The following is an 18,594-nucleotide window of genomic DNA, read 5'->3' as shown; positions in this document are numbered from 1 at the left end:
GGTGCTGCGGCGGTGGTGGTGTGAGTGGAGGTGTGGGCGATGGAGGAACGGTGCCGGTGGAGTTTTAAGGACGGCCGCGCGCGGGGAACGATGCCATCGATGGCGACGCAAAAACCTAGCCGCCGCCCGCCAGCACGTGCGCAGAACAGGCAGCCGCGACATTGATGGCGAAGGCTGCGGCGCAGACGCGGAAGCGCTGACCGCGGAAGCGATGGCCGCCGAAGCGATGCCCTCGATGCAGGCTCGCTGCTAGGCGGGCCCGGTGGAGACGCGAGCAGACACTTTGCGTATCTGCGTTGCGTCCGCAGATACTCAAACCTGCCGCAAATATGCGCCAGGTTTGCCTCTGAACGGATGGCCCGGTCACTTTGCGTCGCGCCGCTGGAGGTGGTGGCAGACGCATATTCGATCACAGCGGACGCAAACGGTCGCGTCGCGCCGCTGGAGATGCCCTAACGCTAGCTCGTCCACTGTATGTACCTGATACAGCTAGCTAGTTAGTACGTATTGGTTAAGAAAAATCAAGCCAGCTTTGTCCATGTGAGTTACTCCCGTCTTGGTCGCATCCGTACAAATCGAGCCAATTTTGCTGGAGATAGTTATCACGAGCTGCTCGACTCAAGTTCCAGAACGGAGGGCCGCTCCTTGGTGTTGACCTCACCGACAAGCACCTTGAGAACGGACGGATGGCTGGCGAGGGAGCAAGGCCAGCGTGGTGGAGGCGGGCGTCCTGGCGGGCCGCGGCCGCGAGTACGGCTTGGGTATGGGAAGAGAAAAGAAAAGCCAGTGCGTCATGGGTCTTGAGGAAGTTTAAGAAGACTTTGGGCCTAGAATTTTTTTTGGCCTGTTTGTGACACCAAACAGCCACCTATCTTTGGGTAAGACTAGCTAGAGACTGACCTCCGGGAAGGGAAAATCATCCCGCATGACGTACGGATCTCTTGACACGTGTTAGCGACCGAGTCGGCCCGCGACGAGTAAACCCCATAAACGAGTACGCCCGGTCGCATGACTCCGCCCCGCGTATGCGTGCACAAGTACATCCCGCATGCACGAGTATCCCGCTGTCAAGGTCGCGCCACTCTTCCCCCACGATAGAGCCCCTCGTACGCATGTACGAGTTACGAGTACAGATCTGCATGCAGGAGTACATCACGCCATTCGCTAGCTAGCTTCTATCGATGGACATAACCAACTAGCTTGATCTAGCTACATCACAGGCGGAAGTATAGCGCATGCCCGATGTGCACATGCACGTATCAAGTCTAGCACAAAACATAGAATACATGATGAGTACAACACTTGGATGAGTACAAGTACAGTCACGTACATGAGCAGGTACAGTCGCGCACACAAGTATGTATAGTCGTGCACACGAGCAAGTACATGTACAGAAGTACAGTAGCACACACGAGCAGGTACAGTCGCGCACATGGGCAGGTACAGTCCGCACAACAGACGAGTAAAGTTGAACACACGAGCGAGTACAAGTACAGTCATGCACACGAGCAGGTACAAACGCGCATACGAGCAGGTATAGTCACGAACACGAGCAAGTACATGTACAAAAGTACACTTGCGCACACGAACAGGTACAGTTGCGCGTAAGTACAGGTACAGTCCCGCACATGGGTGAGTACAGTTAGCGAGTAAAGGGAAAAATTGCACCAAATACACTAAAAACAGAAGTACTTATCAGTTAAAACACGAGTACAGTTAGGTATACACCACATGTACCATCATAATATTACTGGAAGTATGAAAAAAAAGTATCTCCAAACCTATCAACATGGGATCTAGTTTTGAAGATCTCGACGCGAGGATCTCAAAAGTGAAAACGGTTCGCAATTCGGACTTACGGTTCTCAAGATATTTCATTTTGAAAAAACAAATCTAGAAGAAAAAGGGAAAAACTGACACAACCTAGTCTTCTCTCTCCTCCCCATCCACACCTTGCTTCCCCTTGCGACACGTGGCGAGCAGGGAGACCACTTCCCCAAGATTTTCTGGCACCACAGCGCGCCACTTGTCATGTGCGGAACGAGTTGTCTTCCCTTCGCGAAGGTCGGCCTTTTTTTAGAGTTTTCACCTATCTTTACTATTAAATTGCAATAGGTGGATGCCTGGTGTCACAAACGGGCCAAAGATTTTTCATCTAGGCCCAACGTCTTTTGGACTTTGGTACGTCATCCTATGCGTCTTTGTATGACAGTTTTTTTTCGCGGGGGGTCGTACCACAGCTTTGATCGCTACGTTTTGTTTCATAGTCCACACAACCCACGTTGCCGACCAGAGTCCTAACCGAAAAACATACCTAGCTGCTAAATATATATGAGCTCTGCCCGTCCCTGATAAGCCACGAGGAGACGAAATTGAAAACAAGGCGAGATTCACCAATACGTGAGACCGACACGTCTAAACCATTGCGGCCGCACCTTGAAGCTAGATTCATTTGTACAGCTTCGCCACCAGCCACTGCATATCCACGACGCGGCAGCTCTACAAGGTGCAAGTCGATTCCTTGAGTGCTTAGATCGGTACCTGCGGCCGATTCGCTCGCCTGATCGTGGTCAGAAGGAGAAAATCGCAGCGCCAATGAGAGCCACGATTGCTCAAGTACGTACCTGCGGTCGATTCGCTCGACTACAGGCCAAGCCGCAGCCAGTAGTTTTCACATGTCGTGGACCTTATAACCGGCGGAGGCGACGGGATGTCTCCGCAGTGGGGGATGTCCTCGCTGCATAGGTGGATCTCCACGCGCTAGCAGGCACGGTTGGACTAGATGGATGACGGTGGCCGCATCAGCTGTGTCATCAGTCATCACTGGCCGAGGGAAACGGGAAATCGGAGAGTCCCAGACGCGTCAGAAATCTCCCACCGGAGCAGGCTTCCGAATTTCGAAGATTCGCTACCGTGTTGGAAATTAGGCAGCGTGGGCGCCCCGGCCAAGTCGAGAGACGAGGTCGAGCGGCAACCGCCATCTAGGGCAAGGGACAGCCCGAGTACGGAGCGTTCCCTGACGCACCATCCACGTTCGTGAAGCCGCGGCGCGCTCCGGATCTGCACCATCCACGTTCGTGAAGCCGCGGCGCGCTCCAGATCTGCATAATCAGGGGACAAGGCCTGCTAGCTCTAGGCGAAATTAACTAACAGCCGACTGATGCAGATGCAAAGACCACCATTCAGGGCTGGGAAGCATGGGAGCGGCGTCTGTCATGGAGTCTGGCATGGGCTTGCTTGACAATTTCGATGCTATTGAGAAGTTGAACATGGCATGAGATCATCAAACGTCTGGACCAAAGAAGGCGGGTTCAGGATTGGTTGTGTCACAGAAGAACGGCATGTTTTCTGTTCAAAATTGCAGCGTCTCCAATTGTCATCCTGAATATGGGTTCATGAGTCTGGTGAACTGGGGATTCGTTAGACGCGTAAGATCTGGGTTGCTATTGCATGACAAGCCTAAATTTTGTGCTCGCCTCAAGTATTCATGTCGGTTATGATGTGCTGCATTAGAAAGCCAAGGTTCAAAATTTCATCGATGACGTTTGCCCTTTCTTTTTGATACACATGAGGTTTTCCCTGATATAAGAACATATATTCGTCGATGACATGGTTTTGTGGGGGATTGAATGAAGAAATATTCCCTAGGTTCTTTAATACTCTGCAAGGCCATTTTTTTTCCAGACAAACTTTAATTATTAACCGAGTCAATCAAATATAAGTTGCATGCTATTAAACAAAAGAATTAAGACTAAGACTGCCATTAGATGGGCATTTAAACTAAATAGAAATATAGTATACTTAAAATCATAGTTCAAAATAGTTTGGTTCAAAAAAGTTATATACGTAACAAAAAAGTATAGAGAGCATATCAAATATAAAAAATATTAAGACTTAAGACTAGGGTTAGACGGGCGAGCCAAATTTAAGCCAAAATTTGATTATCGATGAGGTTTTTCAACAAAAGCTAATTTTAAAATCCTGATCCAACGATTTGTTAATCATCGACCTTTTCTCCGTGACACGAAATGTAGATCATACCAAGATATTTCCTACCATCATCATAAGTTTGAAGAATTACAATGTGAGGATGAAGCATGCATCATGGTTCATGTTTACGATGGTAGCACATAAGAGAAATGTCATCACATGATTCGCTAGAGGGTTTTATTTTCTCCCGGTGCAGCGCACGGGCAATTTTGTTAGTTGCGTAGTAAAGAAGATATATACTCCCTCTATTCCATTTTATAGTGCATATTGTTTTTTGCACGGAAATTAGCGTAAGAGTATTTTTTTTTTACACAAGACCCATAGCTGAATGATTTGAGATCAACGTAAAATTTGGGAAATCCATATCTTCCTAACTTACCATAACAATTTTGGGAACTGAACGATTTGGGAGCTGAACGGGGAGGGGGTAATTGAAAAAAAGCTAAGCTACAACCTTATATTCTGAAACAAATGCCAAAAATCTATAGGCACTATATAAAGGAACGGAGGGAGTATATCACTACCAAAAATGAGTCATGATTCAAAGGTTTGACATTGTTTTCTTGTAGTAATTCGTTGCTCTCACACTTTTGGGATGCAAGGCGAATTGAGCGCACTCAAACACATGCATGGTGCCAAAAATTGTGCAGTGTTCTTCTAAAAGAATGGAAGTATATTTTTCATAGAGGTAGTATATGTAAACCACAAATGATGTGACTCTCAATGCTTTGTTTCGACATTTTTCTATCAAGCCCCACAATAACTTTGGCTTGTTTTTAAATTCAGGTCGATAAATCTCATGAGCTCGCTCGCCCTTGTTTTGTGTTCTAGTTGGATGTGGCGGCGCGTGTGTATCGCCATTATATACTATACCATGACTCCACACATTCGGGTCACACACCCACTCCTGAAATCGTGAAGCTATTTCGGAGTATTTTTGTATGTGTTTTGGTGGGAGGGCAAAGTTGTCCTATTGAAAATATGGTTGACGAAAACTTCGATCGGAGGAAAAAAAGGAACTTCGTTCTTTTTAAGTATATATATAGAGATAGAGATTTGATATGATGTCAGACTATATGGTAAGTACCGATCTGTTTTGATGAAAATTGGTTGATTGATTCGTGAGTGTAAGCAGGAAATCAGGCCACCTTCAAAGAAAAAGGGAAGGAGACCAAGCCAGATTGTTACTTACCATGTGTAGGCATGGAATTATTCGTTCTTATTAGTGCCCGCATGAAGTTGCTTTATTAATCCTGAAATCGTGGAGCTACTGTAGGTGGGAGAGAAAATTTCTACTTATGAAGATTCTGCTGAAATGGTGGGCGAGTGGTTTTTATTTAGGCAGATCGTTACTTACCATGTGTAGGGATGGATATGTTCGTTTTTATTAGTGCCCGCCTGCCTGCCCGCATGAAGTTGCTTTATTACTCCTGAAATCATGGAGCTATTTCGGAGTATTTTTGTATGTGTTTTGGTGGGAGGGAAAAAAATTCCTATTGAAAATTTGGTTGACGAAAACTTGGATCTGAGGAAAAAGAGCAACTTCGTTCTTTTAAGTTGTAGAGATAGAGCTAGAGATGTTTTGGTGGGAGGGCAAAGTTGTCCTATTAAAAATATGGTTGATGAAAACTTTAACCGAAGGAAAAAGAGGAACTTCGTTTTTTTAACTAGTAGAGATAGAGATAGAGATAGAGATAGAGATAGAGATTGAGATTGAGATAGAGATAGAGATAGAGAGGTAGAGATACAGATAGAGATGTAATTCCTTCCGGTGATTTTATTAACCGGCCCTCCTCTATTAATACATGACGACCCGGGACAATGGGTGACAGTCCTTCCCAAAAACTCTTACATACATACTAGCTGCCAGGTTAAGTAGCGAAATCTTCCAAAAGACAATCGATATGGCAGTAGTTAAGACGGCAACCGTGTTTTTGCTTGTAGTTTTCATGGTGATCTCTTCTTGCTCTCACCATGCACTAGCAATGAAATCTGAACCCCAAGAAAAGTTTGCAATACTGGTACACTGTGAGGCTTACATGAGGAAACATTTTCCCATCCCATTCTTGGAACGTAACCACGCATGCTGCCTAGCAGTGAGAGGAACGAACGACATCCTAGCCGTTTGTAATGAGTTTACGGCCCAGGAATTGGAGAAAATCAGTCTGCCTAGGTGGGCTAAGGTTACATATGTGTGTGGTAATAAATTGCCTGAAGGGAGCAACTGTGCAGGTTTGTTTTCATTGATAATATCCATCCAGAAATAAGTGATCTAAATAGTTTTCCTTAGAATTTGTATATCTCCTCCAAATTAATTTCTTTGTGACCAAACTTATAATGAGCAGAAACTCTGTCTGAGATGCTCGATTTCTATATCATTGCCTTATTAATGTCTTTATGGCCGAACTGAGAAACTATATATATCTCATATGCAGGTTACACTGTTCATTATTGAGATGCACATGGGCGCTCCAAGTGAAGGTTGATTGGACAACATAAATAAAAATGAAGCGGCGATGTGATATGAAATAAAGCAGTGCCATGATATAAATATTGTTTAGGGCACCTGCATATTGTATCTTCCTTTTACCGATACAAGTAATAAAAAAGAAACATATACTCTTAAATCGCTGAAAAAAGAGCTACTCACTCATAGAAAGTCACACATACCAAAATTCTAAATATTTCATGTATGATGATATGGTTTCAAGAGAGAGACATAGATAGTTTCACGAAAAATATTGGTTTTGAGAGAGCGAGTGTGACTCAGTTGGGTCAGTTGAAACCCCTGCATGTTGTCAGACGCGCCGAAAAAAGCAAGGGAGTAAGACTGGATAGAGAATCGTGATGCGGTGATGAAGTTAGTGCGATGGCTACACAAGCGGAATCATGTGTAGTTTTAGCGAATACATTGGCACACCAGGTGATACCTCTGATTCTGCATGAAAATGATGCACACAGCCCTCTTTATTCATAATGGAACGATACTTACAAAAAAAAACAATCAACCTCAAGTAACACCGAGACCCACTAAATGGACTTTTAAAAAAAGTTCATAATACTCCCTCCCTACCCGACATGTAGTACATAGGTTCTTCGGATGTCGACATTGTAAAATCTCACTAAGTCTCTAGAACAAAACAACAACACCTAGAATATCGAATCAATAATAATAGATTTATCATGATGTATATTTTCATATAATATACATTTGATAATCTAGATATAGATAATGTTCTCAACAAACTTGGTTAAACTTTACATTCATGATTTTCGGAACTACTTTAGTTGCACTAAGTTTTGGCAAGCATGGAATATTGCTTTAGAAAATATAACATATTATTTTTAAGATGGACTATTTATACAAACTGGATGGACGATGGTATGCATGCAGTCTCCTTGTCAAACTTGGTGATGTTTGAATGTCTCCTGAGTGGGCAGCCTAAATATAAAGCATCTTTTTTCAGGCGAACGAAGCGAGTTTTCATGAGATATGGTTGGGTAGTAGTTCCGAACGCGTATCTTGTTGCACTAGTTCAAAACAATTAAGTGAGACGAACGACCCTATCCAGCCATCCACTAATGCCTAGAAGATTAAGATCAATAGTCGTTCGACCTTCAAGTATGGTTCCCATCGACACAAGACTCTAGAAAAAGTCATTCCCAATGCCAAAGCCCCCTTCAAAGAGGCAACCTTAGCTAGCGGTTGACCGCTTGGGGGCTCACGCGCGTTCACTCCGACCAAATGCCTTCATTTCTTTTTTCGGGATGGTTAGCTGGCGATGTACTAATTTTGGCTTAATCATACGATGCAATTTCCTGCTGAATCGCTTTATGCACGTGGAGATTCCTTTTTTCTCTTTTCGACAACTTTTTTTCGGACTAAAAGTAATCAACCCTCAAATTCGTTATTTATTAATTGTAATTTAAAAAGTTACCAACCCAAAAAGTTAATTTTACATGAAATATTTCAAATCTTTTATTAGCTCACAAATTATCAACACGGATATTTCCCTTGTTGGTATTTTTTCAATGGTAAAATATAAATAACTACGAACCCTAAAAATTTAATTTCATTTAGAATATTTTAGAGCCTCTTTTTTAGTTTACAAGCAATCAACCCAGTGTCCAGTTATTTATCAACGGTAAATATAAATAACTGTCAACCCTAAAAAGCTAATTTCATTTAGAATATTTTAGCGACTTTTTTTTTTAATTTACAATCTGGTGTCCCATTATTTATCAATGGTAAATATAAATAACTACCAACCCTAAAAAGCTAATTTCATTTATAATATTTTAGCGAGTCTTTTTAATTTACAATCTATCAACCCAGTGCCCCGTTATTTATCAACGGTAAATATAAATACTTTAGCAAACCTAGAAAGCTAATTTCATTTAAAATATTTTCTTTTTAGTTTATAAGCTATCAATCCAGTGCCCCATTATTTATCAACGGTAATTATACATAACTATCAACCCTAAAAATTTAGTTTTATTTAGAATATTTTAGCGACCATTTTTTTAGTTTACAATTTATCAACCCGGTGCTCCATTATTTATCAATAAAAATATAAATACATAGGAACCCTAGAAAGCTAATTTCATTTAGAATATTTTAGCGACTCTTTTTAGTTTACAAGCTATCAACCCAGTGCCCCGTTATTTACCAATGGTAATTATAAATAACTACCAACCCTAAATATTTTAGAGACCATTTTTTAGTTTACAAGCTATCATCCTGGTGCCCCGTTATTTATCAAAGGTAAATATAAATTACTATCAAACCCTAAAAGTATTTTATTTAGAATATTTTAGTGGCTCTTTTTTAGTTAGCTATCAACCCGGTGCCCCGTTATTAATCAAAGGTAAATATAAATAACTACCAACCCTAAAAAGTATTTCATTTAGAATATTTTTATCGAGTCTTTTTTAGTTTACAAGCTATCAATCCGGTGCCCCGTTATTTATCAGCGGTAAATATAAATAACTACCAACTCTTAAAATTATTTCATTTAGAATATATTAGCGACTTTTTTTTAGTTTACAAGCTATTAACCCGATGACCTATTATTTAACAATGGTAAATATAAATAACTATCGACCCTTGGATGTTAATTTCTTTTAGAATATTTTAGCGACTTTTTTGTTTACAAGCTATCAATCCAGTGCCCCGTTATTTATCAACGGTAAATATAAATGCCTAGCAACCCTCAAAAGTAAATTTCATTTAGGATCTATTAGCAATTTTTTAGCTTAGAACTTAAAATAATACTTAATTTGAGTAGCAAGTCGTAGTTCATTTGAGTTGCAAGTGAATCCCCCACACCCATAATTCCCCCCTTAAACCCACTAACTCGAAAAAGGGAATTGTAAAAATTAATCCAAAAAAAACATGAATTACCGTATGAATTACAAAAAAGGGAATTGCTAAAAGAGAGTTGTTAAAAGTAAGCCCAAAATAATAAAATTTATCAAAAGAAATAATAATTAACGCACCAAATAACCAATTAAAAAGGAATTGCAATAAATGGAATTGAAAGAGCCAGCTGAATAATATGAGCTACTCCCGTATCCTACTACTATCTTTCTTTAAGAGTGAAATAAAAAGAAATAAAAAAGAATGCATGCGACCGGCCTCCACGTTACGTGAAAAAAAGTAAAAGGAAGCAAACAACTAATCAAGTGCATGTGTTAGGCATGATTAATAAACGCATGAAGTTAGCAAATGCATGTATGTGTCGTATGCATGCAATGATTACAAGAAAACAAAGTAGTGAGGAAAGAGTGCGTGCGCTGCATGCTACCACGGAAAACGATGAACTAGTGCCGCAGAAAATGACAAACAAGACCAGAAAAGAGAATTGAACGCGGGGGAGGGTTTCGCCTTCAAAGAACAAGATGCTTCTTTGACGCGGAGCCGGCTCCTCTAACGTTACGGAGGCATGTCAGGCTTTTACTTTGCTTCATGCAATCGGACTCCACCTCTGCAAAAAAAGGAAAAGAAAAGAAATTACATATATCAACTTTTTGGAGGGAAAAAGAACCCGCATGTGCACAGCTACATGCCAAAATAGACTCAGCTACGTGCCAAAACAATAAGGCCAGCGATTCTTCCCTCCAGATCTCTTTTCTTCTCTTCACAATGTTATTCACTCTAGTTATTCCGTCCTCTCCATTCTCTTGATGCATCGAGACAAAAATGTTTCCTGACAACACACAATTCGGATTAGTTTTGGTGATCGATAGAGAATGATGATCCAAACAAGTAAGTTAATTTTGAATCAGAACATATTGTTGAGAACCAAAATCTACACAACAATTATTTTTAATTTCTTCCATGTTTATTTGATAGGAGGGAGGGAATACCTAGCTGGAAACCTCATCTTTGGATGACACTCTGGCTGAGCCATGGGATTTTTGGGAGTACGATGGAGGAAGAATGGGTTTCAGTGTTAGAAAGAGATATTCTAATAGAAACAAAATTGATGGTGTAGTGACTTCATGCAAATTCGTTTGTTGCAATGAGGGTAAAATGGTGGTCGATAAAAGGGATAGCCTAACTAAGAAAGGGCGGCCCGAAATTAGAACTGACTGTGAGGTTCATGTGTCAATTACAATTGACCGTGAAGATGGAAGGTATGAACTGTTTGATGTGGATCTTGAACACAATTTGTTGAACAGTTATTGGGTTTTATGTTGCTGGCCCATGTGGACCATCTATTTACCCATGAGCTGATGTATATATATGTGCCCCCTCACCCCAGAAAACCCTAAGAGAGAGACAAAAGTTGTGCACCCACCTCCAAGGTCAGCCACCACCTTTCTTATCAACATGGCATCAGAGCTCTTGAGGGCAGAGATGGTGGGACTGCCAAGGATGAAGATGGAGTGACTAGATCTGTTGCAGGTTCCAGTAGATCTGGTGGTTCTACATCAAGAGAGCACAAGGGGATTTCTGTGGCAAGACTGAGCCATGTCAGAGGACTTGGCCAAGGCTCTGGACAGGCTGGCGGAGCTTCTCACTGCCAAAACTACGGAAGCTATGGTTGTGCCCAAGGCAGTAGATGGAGCTTCACAGACTGAGGGAGTGGAGAGGCTGGAATTGACCCCAAATGAGGTCAAACTGGAGGGGGTCAGCAATTACTTGAGCTGGTCAAGGAGAGGATTGTTACAGCTGAAGATGAAAGCTTTGGAGGGATATGTTATGGGGGAAGTTGATGAACCTGTAGAAAAGAAGAGTGTTGAGTGGAAGAAATGGAGCACTACTGATTCAGGTATACTTGCATGGTTGCTCAACTCTTTATCTCCATCAGTTGAGGCACTCCCTACTGCAAAGAAGGTATGGAATGTTTTGTCTCAGATGTATTCTGGTAAGGGAAATGTGATGTTGGTTTCTCAACTTGAGGACAGAGTGCATGATTTGACTCAAGGTGAAAAACCAGTGGTAACCTATGTAGCGGAGCTGAAAAAGTTGTGGGTTGACTTGGATCATCTTGATCCTTTGGTGCTTGCTCATCCTCAGTGTGTTGTGGCAGTGAAGAAATGGGTCGAAGGTAGGCGCGTACTGAAGTTTTTGAAGGGATTGAACCCAAAGTTTGAGAATAGAAGGCAAAACCTGATGCACGAAACTTAGTTGCCCTCACTTGAAGCTGCTATAGCTTCTATTGGGCAAGAGGAGATAAGACTGAAGTCCAATGAAAAGGAAGAAATTACACGAAGGTCAGCCTACCTTGTTTCTGAGAGGCAAGAGACTAGGGACTGCTACAATTGTGGAGTAAATGGTCACCTAAGCCATCAATGTCCAGCTCCACCTCATCGTGGCAGAGGAGGTTTCAAAAGTGGTGGCAGGTACAACAGGGGATACTATAGAGGTGGTAGAGGCAGAAATGGAGGAAGTTACTATCACAACTCTTGTGGTTCACAAGGAGGGGCAAGAGCCAACATGACAGTTATGGAGGGAGGTCAATCTACAGGAACTATAATTGAAGCAAAAGGGAAGAAAGGTGAACAACAAGGAGAAACAAGCTTTGGGAAGTTTGCCCACTTTGTCTACACCAAAGGTAACATTGACAATGTCTCTCTAGCTGCACATAAGCTAGATTCTGATTGGGTATTGGATTCTGGAGCCTCCAAACATGTTACTGGTAATATTAGAGAGTTTGAGCTGTACAACCAGTATCTATCTACATATCATGAAACCATTCAAACTGCAGATGGTACCACCCAACCTATAAAAGGTGTTGGAGTTGTCCAATGTTCATCTAGCATAAAGTTATCATCTGTCCTACATGTGCCTGCATTTCCAGTGAACTTAATCTCACTGAGTAATTTGGTTGATCAGCTTGATTGCCGGATTATACTTGATAAGTATATGTGTATGATTCAGGAGAGGAGGACTGACAGGAAGCTTGGCGACGGAATTAGGCGTAGAGGATTGTGGTACCTGGACCGAGAGCAGCCTGAGATGTTGGGTTACTCAGTGGTGCTCGCAGCGGTCCAAGGTGACAAGGAGTGCAAGGCCATGATTCATCATTGTCGAATGGGGCACATTTCTTTTGATAAAATGAACAAGTATTTCCTGATATAACGAGTGGAGTAGACATGAGTAAACTGAAAGGTGATGCATGTGAGTATGCTAAACATACTAGAACATCTTATGTGAGTAAGGGGCTGAGAAGCATAGCTCCTTTCACTCTTAAGCACTCTGATGTATGGACATGCCCCATTATGTCCGGAATGGAATATTTTGTAACCTTCATTGACTGCTATACACGCATGACTTGGGTGTATCTTTTACGCCACAAAGATGAGGTGTTTTAGTGCTTTCAGGATTTTTGTGCATATGTGAACACTCAGTTTAAGGTGCAGGTGAAAGTGCTTAGAACTGATAATGGGACAAAATATGTTAACAAGAGATTTGAAGGATTCTTATCAGAGAAAGGCATCATGCATAAGATTTCCTGTCCAGATACTCCGCCGCAAAATGGAGTAGCTGAAAGAAAGAATCGCCACATATTAGAGGTAACTCGCTCCCTCGTGTACACTATGAATGCACCTAATTTTTTGTGGAGTGAGGTTATTCTAACTACTATCTTTCTGATTAATCGCATGCCTTCGCGGATTATCACTGCAAGAAATGTGTTGACTTGCGACCCTCCATATTGGTCATTGGAAGGTCATTGTGTGTCATGTATGACCACGGTGTGACCAAAATCTATTGGTCGCCAGTTGAGCGTCACCGACAGCCCACAATAACCTTTTTTTGAATGGTCATGGAGGGCTATGACCAAAATATATGGTGGTAGATTCTATGACTATTTTTTTTGTCACCGGCAATCTGGCCCGTCCGTCAGATCCAACGTGGTGAATCCTACGTGGCAAATCTAGGACCAAAACAAATGGTCACGGATCAAAATTAGCCCGATCAAATTTGCTTCTTTACATGGTCCAAGCCCAAAACTCCAGCCCAATTATTTATTTTTCCATATCAAATTTAGCGAAAACTCTAGAAAAAGGAAGACCTGTGGGAAGGGAAGGGACTTTCTCCGCACGCTACACGTGGGTGAACGTGGGGCGCAGAATTTGCCGGTAGACTGCCTCCGCGCTCGAGACATGTTGCTTTCTGGTGAGTTTGCGAACTGTCCACTTCTCATAACGGGCCCGCTTCGCACTTAACGGGTTTACGGGGACCCGATTCGCTTGTGCCTTTATCTCTGTTTTTTTCCCTTATTCTTCTTCTGTCGTCTGGGAAGTTCGAGGGTTCTGGTTCTTTCGGCTGGTCGTCTCGTCGGCGGCGCTGCTATTTTCCCTTCTCCTCCATTGTTGTCGAGAATCTCTCGCAACTCATCGTCGGCGGACGTTTTTCCTGTTCCAGTGGTAAGCGCCGTCGCGTTTTTCTGCCTGCATAGGGTTTCTAAGATCTTGGTTTTTCCCTTTGATTCGATTAGATCGAATCCGTTTTTTCCCTTTGTATTTCTGGGCTGTGAGTTTTCTGGGGAATTAATGGGAGGGAGGTAGCACTTTCAATTGGAAATATGTGGAAGTCGGATGCAGATGCGTTTTCTCTCAGTAAAGTCGTGCTTTTTTCATCGATTTCTTCCGCCGCCTCTTGGTTACACACCTTCTGAGGAACATTGTCGTTGATTATGCGGCGCCGGAGTAGCCGCTCAGTTACAAATCTCGTGATGACATGCATCTTATTATTTAGGGTTTCTTGGTCTTTTTTCTTGTCGATTTACCCGCCCTGGAGGAGCCGCTGAGTTTCCCGTCTCATGTTGACATGCAAATGCGACGACGCTGGTGGTTCTTGTGGTTTCTATCTGTGTATTTTGTTGTATTGTTTGGTCTAGTTGTATCACATATCGTACCTGAACTAGTTTTAGGGTTGTCCAGTGCTTGTTCATAAGATGGTTTTGTACTTATGTGTGTTATTATTTAGTACTTGTGTGTCCAGCCATTTCTGCCGGGTACTTGCTTTCCTTTGTGTCTAGTACTTTTGTCGTGTTTGTCCTTGGTACTCGTGTGACAGTTGGTTTTGTACTTGCGTAGCTTAGTCTATCGTACTTATGCACCTATATCTCTTGTGCACCTATATCTCTTGTACTTGTGCTCCTATATCTCTTGTATTTGTGCACCTATATCTCTTGTACTTGTACTTGTGCACCGACTTGTATTGTAATTGTGCACTGGTAAATTCATATTGGTCTGTTTTGGAAGGTATATGGTTGGCGCCGTGCAGTCTAGACGTGTATAATTTGTTTCTTTTCTAGAGTTTTCGGTTGTGCTAGTGTTTATCTGGTTGTTTTTTCGTCTAGTTTCCCTTGGTATATTTGTTGTAGAGTTAGCAGCACCAAAGGTGCTGCTCGGTTACACGTCTTCGCCAGTGCATGCGTGTAAATTATGTTGGTTTCTCTTGGTTTGTTTGGTTGTCGATGTATCTGCGCTAGAGGCGCGTATCGTTTTAGATGTGTAATGAAGATATGCAATTGCGACGACGTAGGTGGTTTGTGTGGTTTCTCTTGGACTCTTTTTTTGTCGTCCTGTTTTTTCTAGTTTCGAAAGTGAGAAGCTGCACACATCGTACCTGAACTAATTTTAGTGTTCTCCAGTGCTTGTTCAGAAGGTGGTTTGGTACTTCTTCGTGCTATAGTTTAGTACTTGTGTGTGTGTCCAGCTGTTTCTGGCGGGTACTTGTTCGATTATGTCTTTGGTACTCGTGTGGCAATTTGTTCTGTAGTTGTTCTCCTATTTCTCTGGTACCTGTGCACCTACTGGTCTTTTAATTGCGTGCCCATATAATTGTGTAATTTGTGTTAACATGTGTGAAAAGATGTCAGAACCAGGTTTTCACTCTCTTGCGGATATTCCCGACCATCTTCGTGAAGCAGTTGATCGTCACATTTCAGATATGTTTCCTGGTGAAATGCATAATGATGTAAGCTTTTTGTTATGTTTTTTTGATTTCTAATTATTGTGTTATTGTAAATTGCATTCTTAATTTTTTTTTGTTTATAGTTACGTTCTAAGCTTAAAGAAATGTGGAAGACTTTCTTCACTTCCTCAATGATAAGAATCGGACATGGTCTTGTTGACCAGATGCATGATATGGTTTCTCTTTTGTCAATTGAGTTGAAAAAGCAGCCATGTACTTGCAAGGGAAAGGAGCCTGAAACTGAAAATGTTGTTGGAGGTAGTTCTATGGCCCAGAAGTATGATGCCTATGCAGACACCGATTATTATGATTGTCTTGAGCGTTTCGGAACTAACTGAGGAAGAGGATGTCCCTGTAACTACTTTGCATAGATTGTTGTTTGCTAATGTTCTTCAGGCTCCTAGGAATTACATTGAAAGGTAACCATTGGAATTCAATTTTCCATTTATTTTTCATCTATTTTTTTATAGACGGATGGTTATTCTTATTGTTTTTAACAATTGCAGTAGCGAGAAAATACTTGAAGTTGGTGGAAAGTCTGTCAACTGGCATAGTTTCTACCTTGCTATGAAGGGTGGTGGGTTTATGGATCCTTCTGTTATGGATGTTTTTCTTAAGTGCGTTGATGATGGTCTTGATTTCTTATTTATACCAAGCTCTTTGGCGGTACGTCATGTCTATATGTTTTAGATTTATTTTTTTAACTAAATTTTTTTAGCATTTAGTTTTTTAAACATTTTGTTGTTGTTTTTTTCAGCATATTCTTGATGTGGATGAGGCGGACCCTATTCATCTTGCTGCAAGTTTTGCTGAACATGATCTGAAGTACTATAATTTGAATAGGGAAGAGTTATGTTTGTCATGTTTTGTTTGACGCTTATATTTTTTCTATTACAAGTATCGTGGATGCTTTCTTATTTCTTGTGGGATTCTTTATTTTCAAACAGGTCTACAATACTTGTTGCGATTACAACCATTGGTGGATTATCTTTGTCGACTTCCATTTCAGGAAATTTAGAGTGTCTAGCTCACTGGAGTTGACTGAAGCTCAGATGGCTTCTACTGAAAAAATTGTATGGTTTTCGTTGTAATCTAGCTAATTAAATAATTATTTACACATGAAAACAATAACTTTTATTTTTTATTCTTTTTAGTGCAAATCATTCAAGAAACTTTACAGTCATTTTCATGGTGTTGAGGGATTAAATATCTCATCGTACAAGATAAAAGTTTGCGGCACCCCTTCTTGTTCAGAGTAATAATCTTTTCTTAATGTTAATTATGATTTTATTTTATTTACTGTGTTTGGATTTAGTTGTTTCTTTCTTTTTGACCATTAGCACAAGCGCGAGGCGTGACTGTGGTATCTATGCAATGAGGTTTATTTGGGTATTCAAGGCTAATTTTTACCCAAATGTATTCAAGGTAGGTAATATGTTCTGTACATAGTTTTATTAAATAGTATTTAAGGCGGTTTTTTAGTACTTGTTCACTGTATAATAGTACATGTAAATGGTTCTGTTTAGTACTTGTACATCTTTTTGTTTAGTCGTTGTGTACTTTTTTGTTCGGAGCTTGTGCATTCTGAATTTTTGTGCATTCTTGTTGAATATAATTCGTGTGTTTCAGGCTGACATCGAAAGTTTTCGACGGTTCTTCGCCGGAGTGATGTCACTTATGATTCTCCTGATTATTTGGCAAGTTTCATACGCGAACAGATTGAAGGATTCAAAAGTAAGAACTGTTTTACAATGGTTATCATTTTTTCTCCAGTGAAGTCAATGAAGTGAACTTGATTGTACAAAATAAGGAAATGAAGTACATAAGAACATTACATATTCATTCCATTGTCTGTATCATATATTCTAAATATTCATGTGGCCTCCTCCTTGTGTGATTCCTACTTTTATTGTTCTCCTTTGATATCCTTTGTTCATCTTCGACCTCTGCAAAATAAATAGAATTCAAATTTATGTTTAGCTTGTCGGAAAGAGCAGATTATTTGCATCAGTAGGTTTTCATCACTGACAAAAGTAATTTCATGGGCACACTTACCGTGTTAATATGTCTTGTGTTCCAAATACTAGATATTCCATGTTACACCTTATTCTTCCGTTGTGGTAGTACATACCGTACGTGTTTCCTGGATGTCTTGTTCTTTCCGTTGTGTTACTATCATCATTTGTGTGTCTGTCTCTTGATTGATCATGTGCTGTATTGGTTGTATACCTTTGCTGTGATGCTGCTGCATGTGCTGCCGCTGCTGCTTGTTCTGCTGCCTCTGCTGCCAGTGCTGCTAGTTCTGCTTTCAGTGTTTCACATCATGTTTTCTTGTGTCCTGATACTTTCAGTGGCCGCATTTTATTTGTTTAGTTTTCTATATTTTTGTTCCTTTTCTATCGGACATTGGTGGGTCACGTAATGTTTCGTTGCTAGCTGTTTCTTCATCGTGTAGTTTTTTGGCTCCTTCATCTTCTCTGATTGCTGCCAGCACTATTGTTTCCATATCACGCATACACTGAATCATCTCGAATATGTCATGTGTGAATTGTTCAAGAGCTTGCTTTTCAAATGGGTGTCTTGTTACTGTTTTTGTTGTTTTCAGTGATGCTATGAGCTTCTTCTTGTCCAGGGCAGATAAGCACTTGTCTTGTATAACCTCGTATTGTTCAAGGAACATTGTTATTGTGTCTGTGTGCTAGCTATAGCATTTCCACATGTTATTTTTGCTCTCGCTCCTTCCTGTGCTTGATGAGAATGGGTAAAATTTATCCATGAAGTACGCTGGTACCCACCCGTGTCTTATCCTGTATAACTTGCTTAGGTGTTTTTCTCCGCCAGCATTGAAATCCTTTATCACTTTATTCCAGCCCATTTCGAACTCAGCTGGTGTGAATGTGTTCTTTGCAATGTACATTAGCAGTTCCGACATTCCTGTATTTTTTGCAAAGAAGGTGCTCTCTTTCTGACTCATCTTGGTCACGATGTGGAAGTACCGGTTCCTGTGGGTTGTAGACTTTAGAACTGCTTGTATTGCTTTCTTCATTGCTTTGTCCTAGTCTGTTATTATTGTCTTTGGTTCTTTTCCACCCATGGCCTGAACAAATGTTTCCAGCACCGATATGAATGTATCTATTTTTTGATCCTTGAGCAGAGCAACGACAAATAGT

At 41.2% G+C, this 18,594-nt stretch overlaps 1 protein-coding gene across 1 annotated transcript; it reads left to right on the top strand.

Moving 5' to 3' along the window:
- Positions 1–10,966: 10,966 nt before the first annotated feature.
- On the top strand, positions 10,967–12,580 carry LOC139834117 (uncharacterized). Its single transcript, XM_071824526.1, has 2 exons — positions 10,967–11,546; positions 11,643–12,580. Exons 1-2 carry the CDS (start codon positions 10,967–10,969, stop codon positions 12,578–12,580), a joined length of 1,518 nt encoding a protein of 505 aa, XP_071680627.1.
- The last annotated feature ends 6,014 nt before the right edge of the window (positions 12,581–18,594 follow it).

Source organism: Lolium perenne, chromosome 1 (assembly GCF_019359855.2).
Source record: "Lolium perenne isolate Kyuss_39 chromosome 1, Kyuss_2.0, whole genome shotgun sequence".
Lineage (NCBI taxonomy): Eukaryota > Viridiplantae > Streptophyta > Magnoliopsida > Poales > Poaceae > Lolium > Lolium perenne.
The sequence above is the reverse complement of the archived record's forward strand: the minus strand, read 5'-3'. Positions and strand labels throughout refer to the sequence as shown.

Excerpts from the sequence above, each read along its gene's own strand:
- LOC139834117 (XM_071824526.1), top strand. The coding sequence starts at position 10,967 with ATGTCAGAGGACTTGGCCAAGGCTCTGGACAGGCTGGCGGAGCTTCTC. Across the intron at positions 11,547-11,642 it reads AGTGAAGAAATGGGTCGAAG|CTGCTATAGCTTCTATTGGG; the intron begins GTAGGCGCGTAC and ends CCTCACTTGAAG.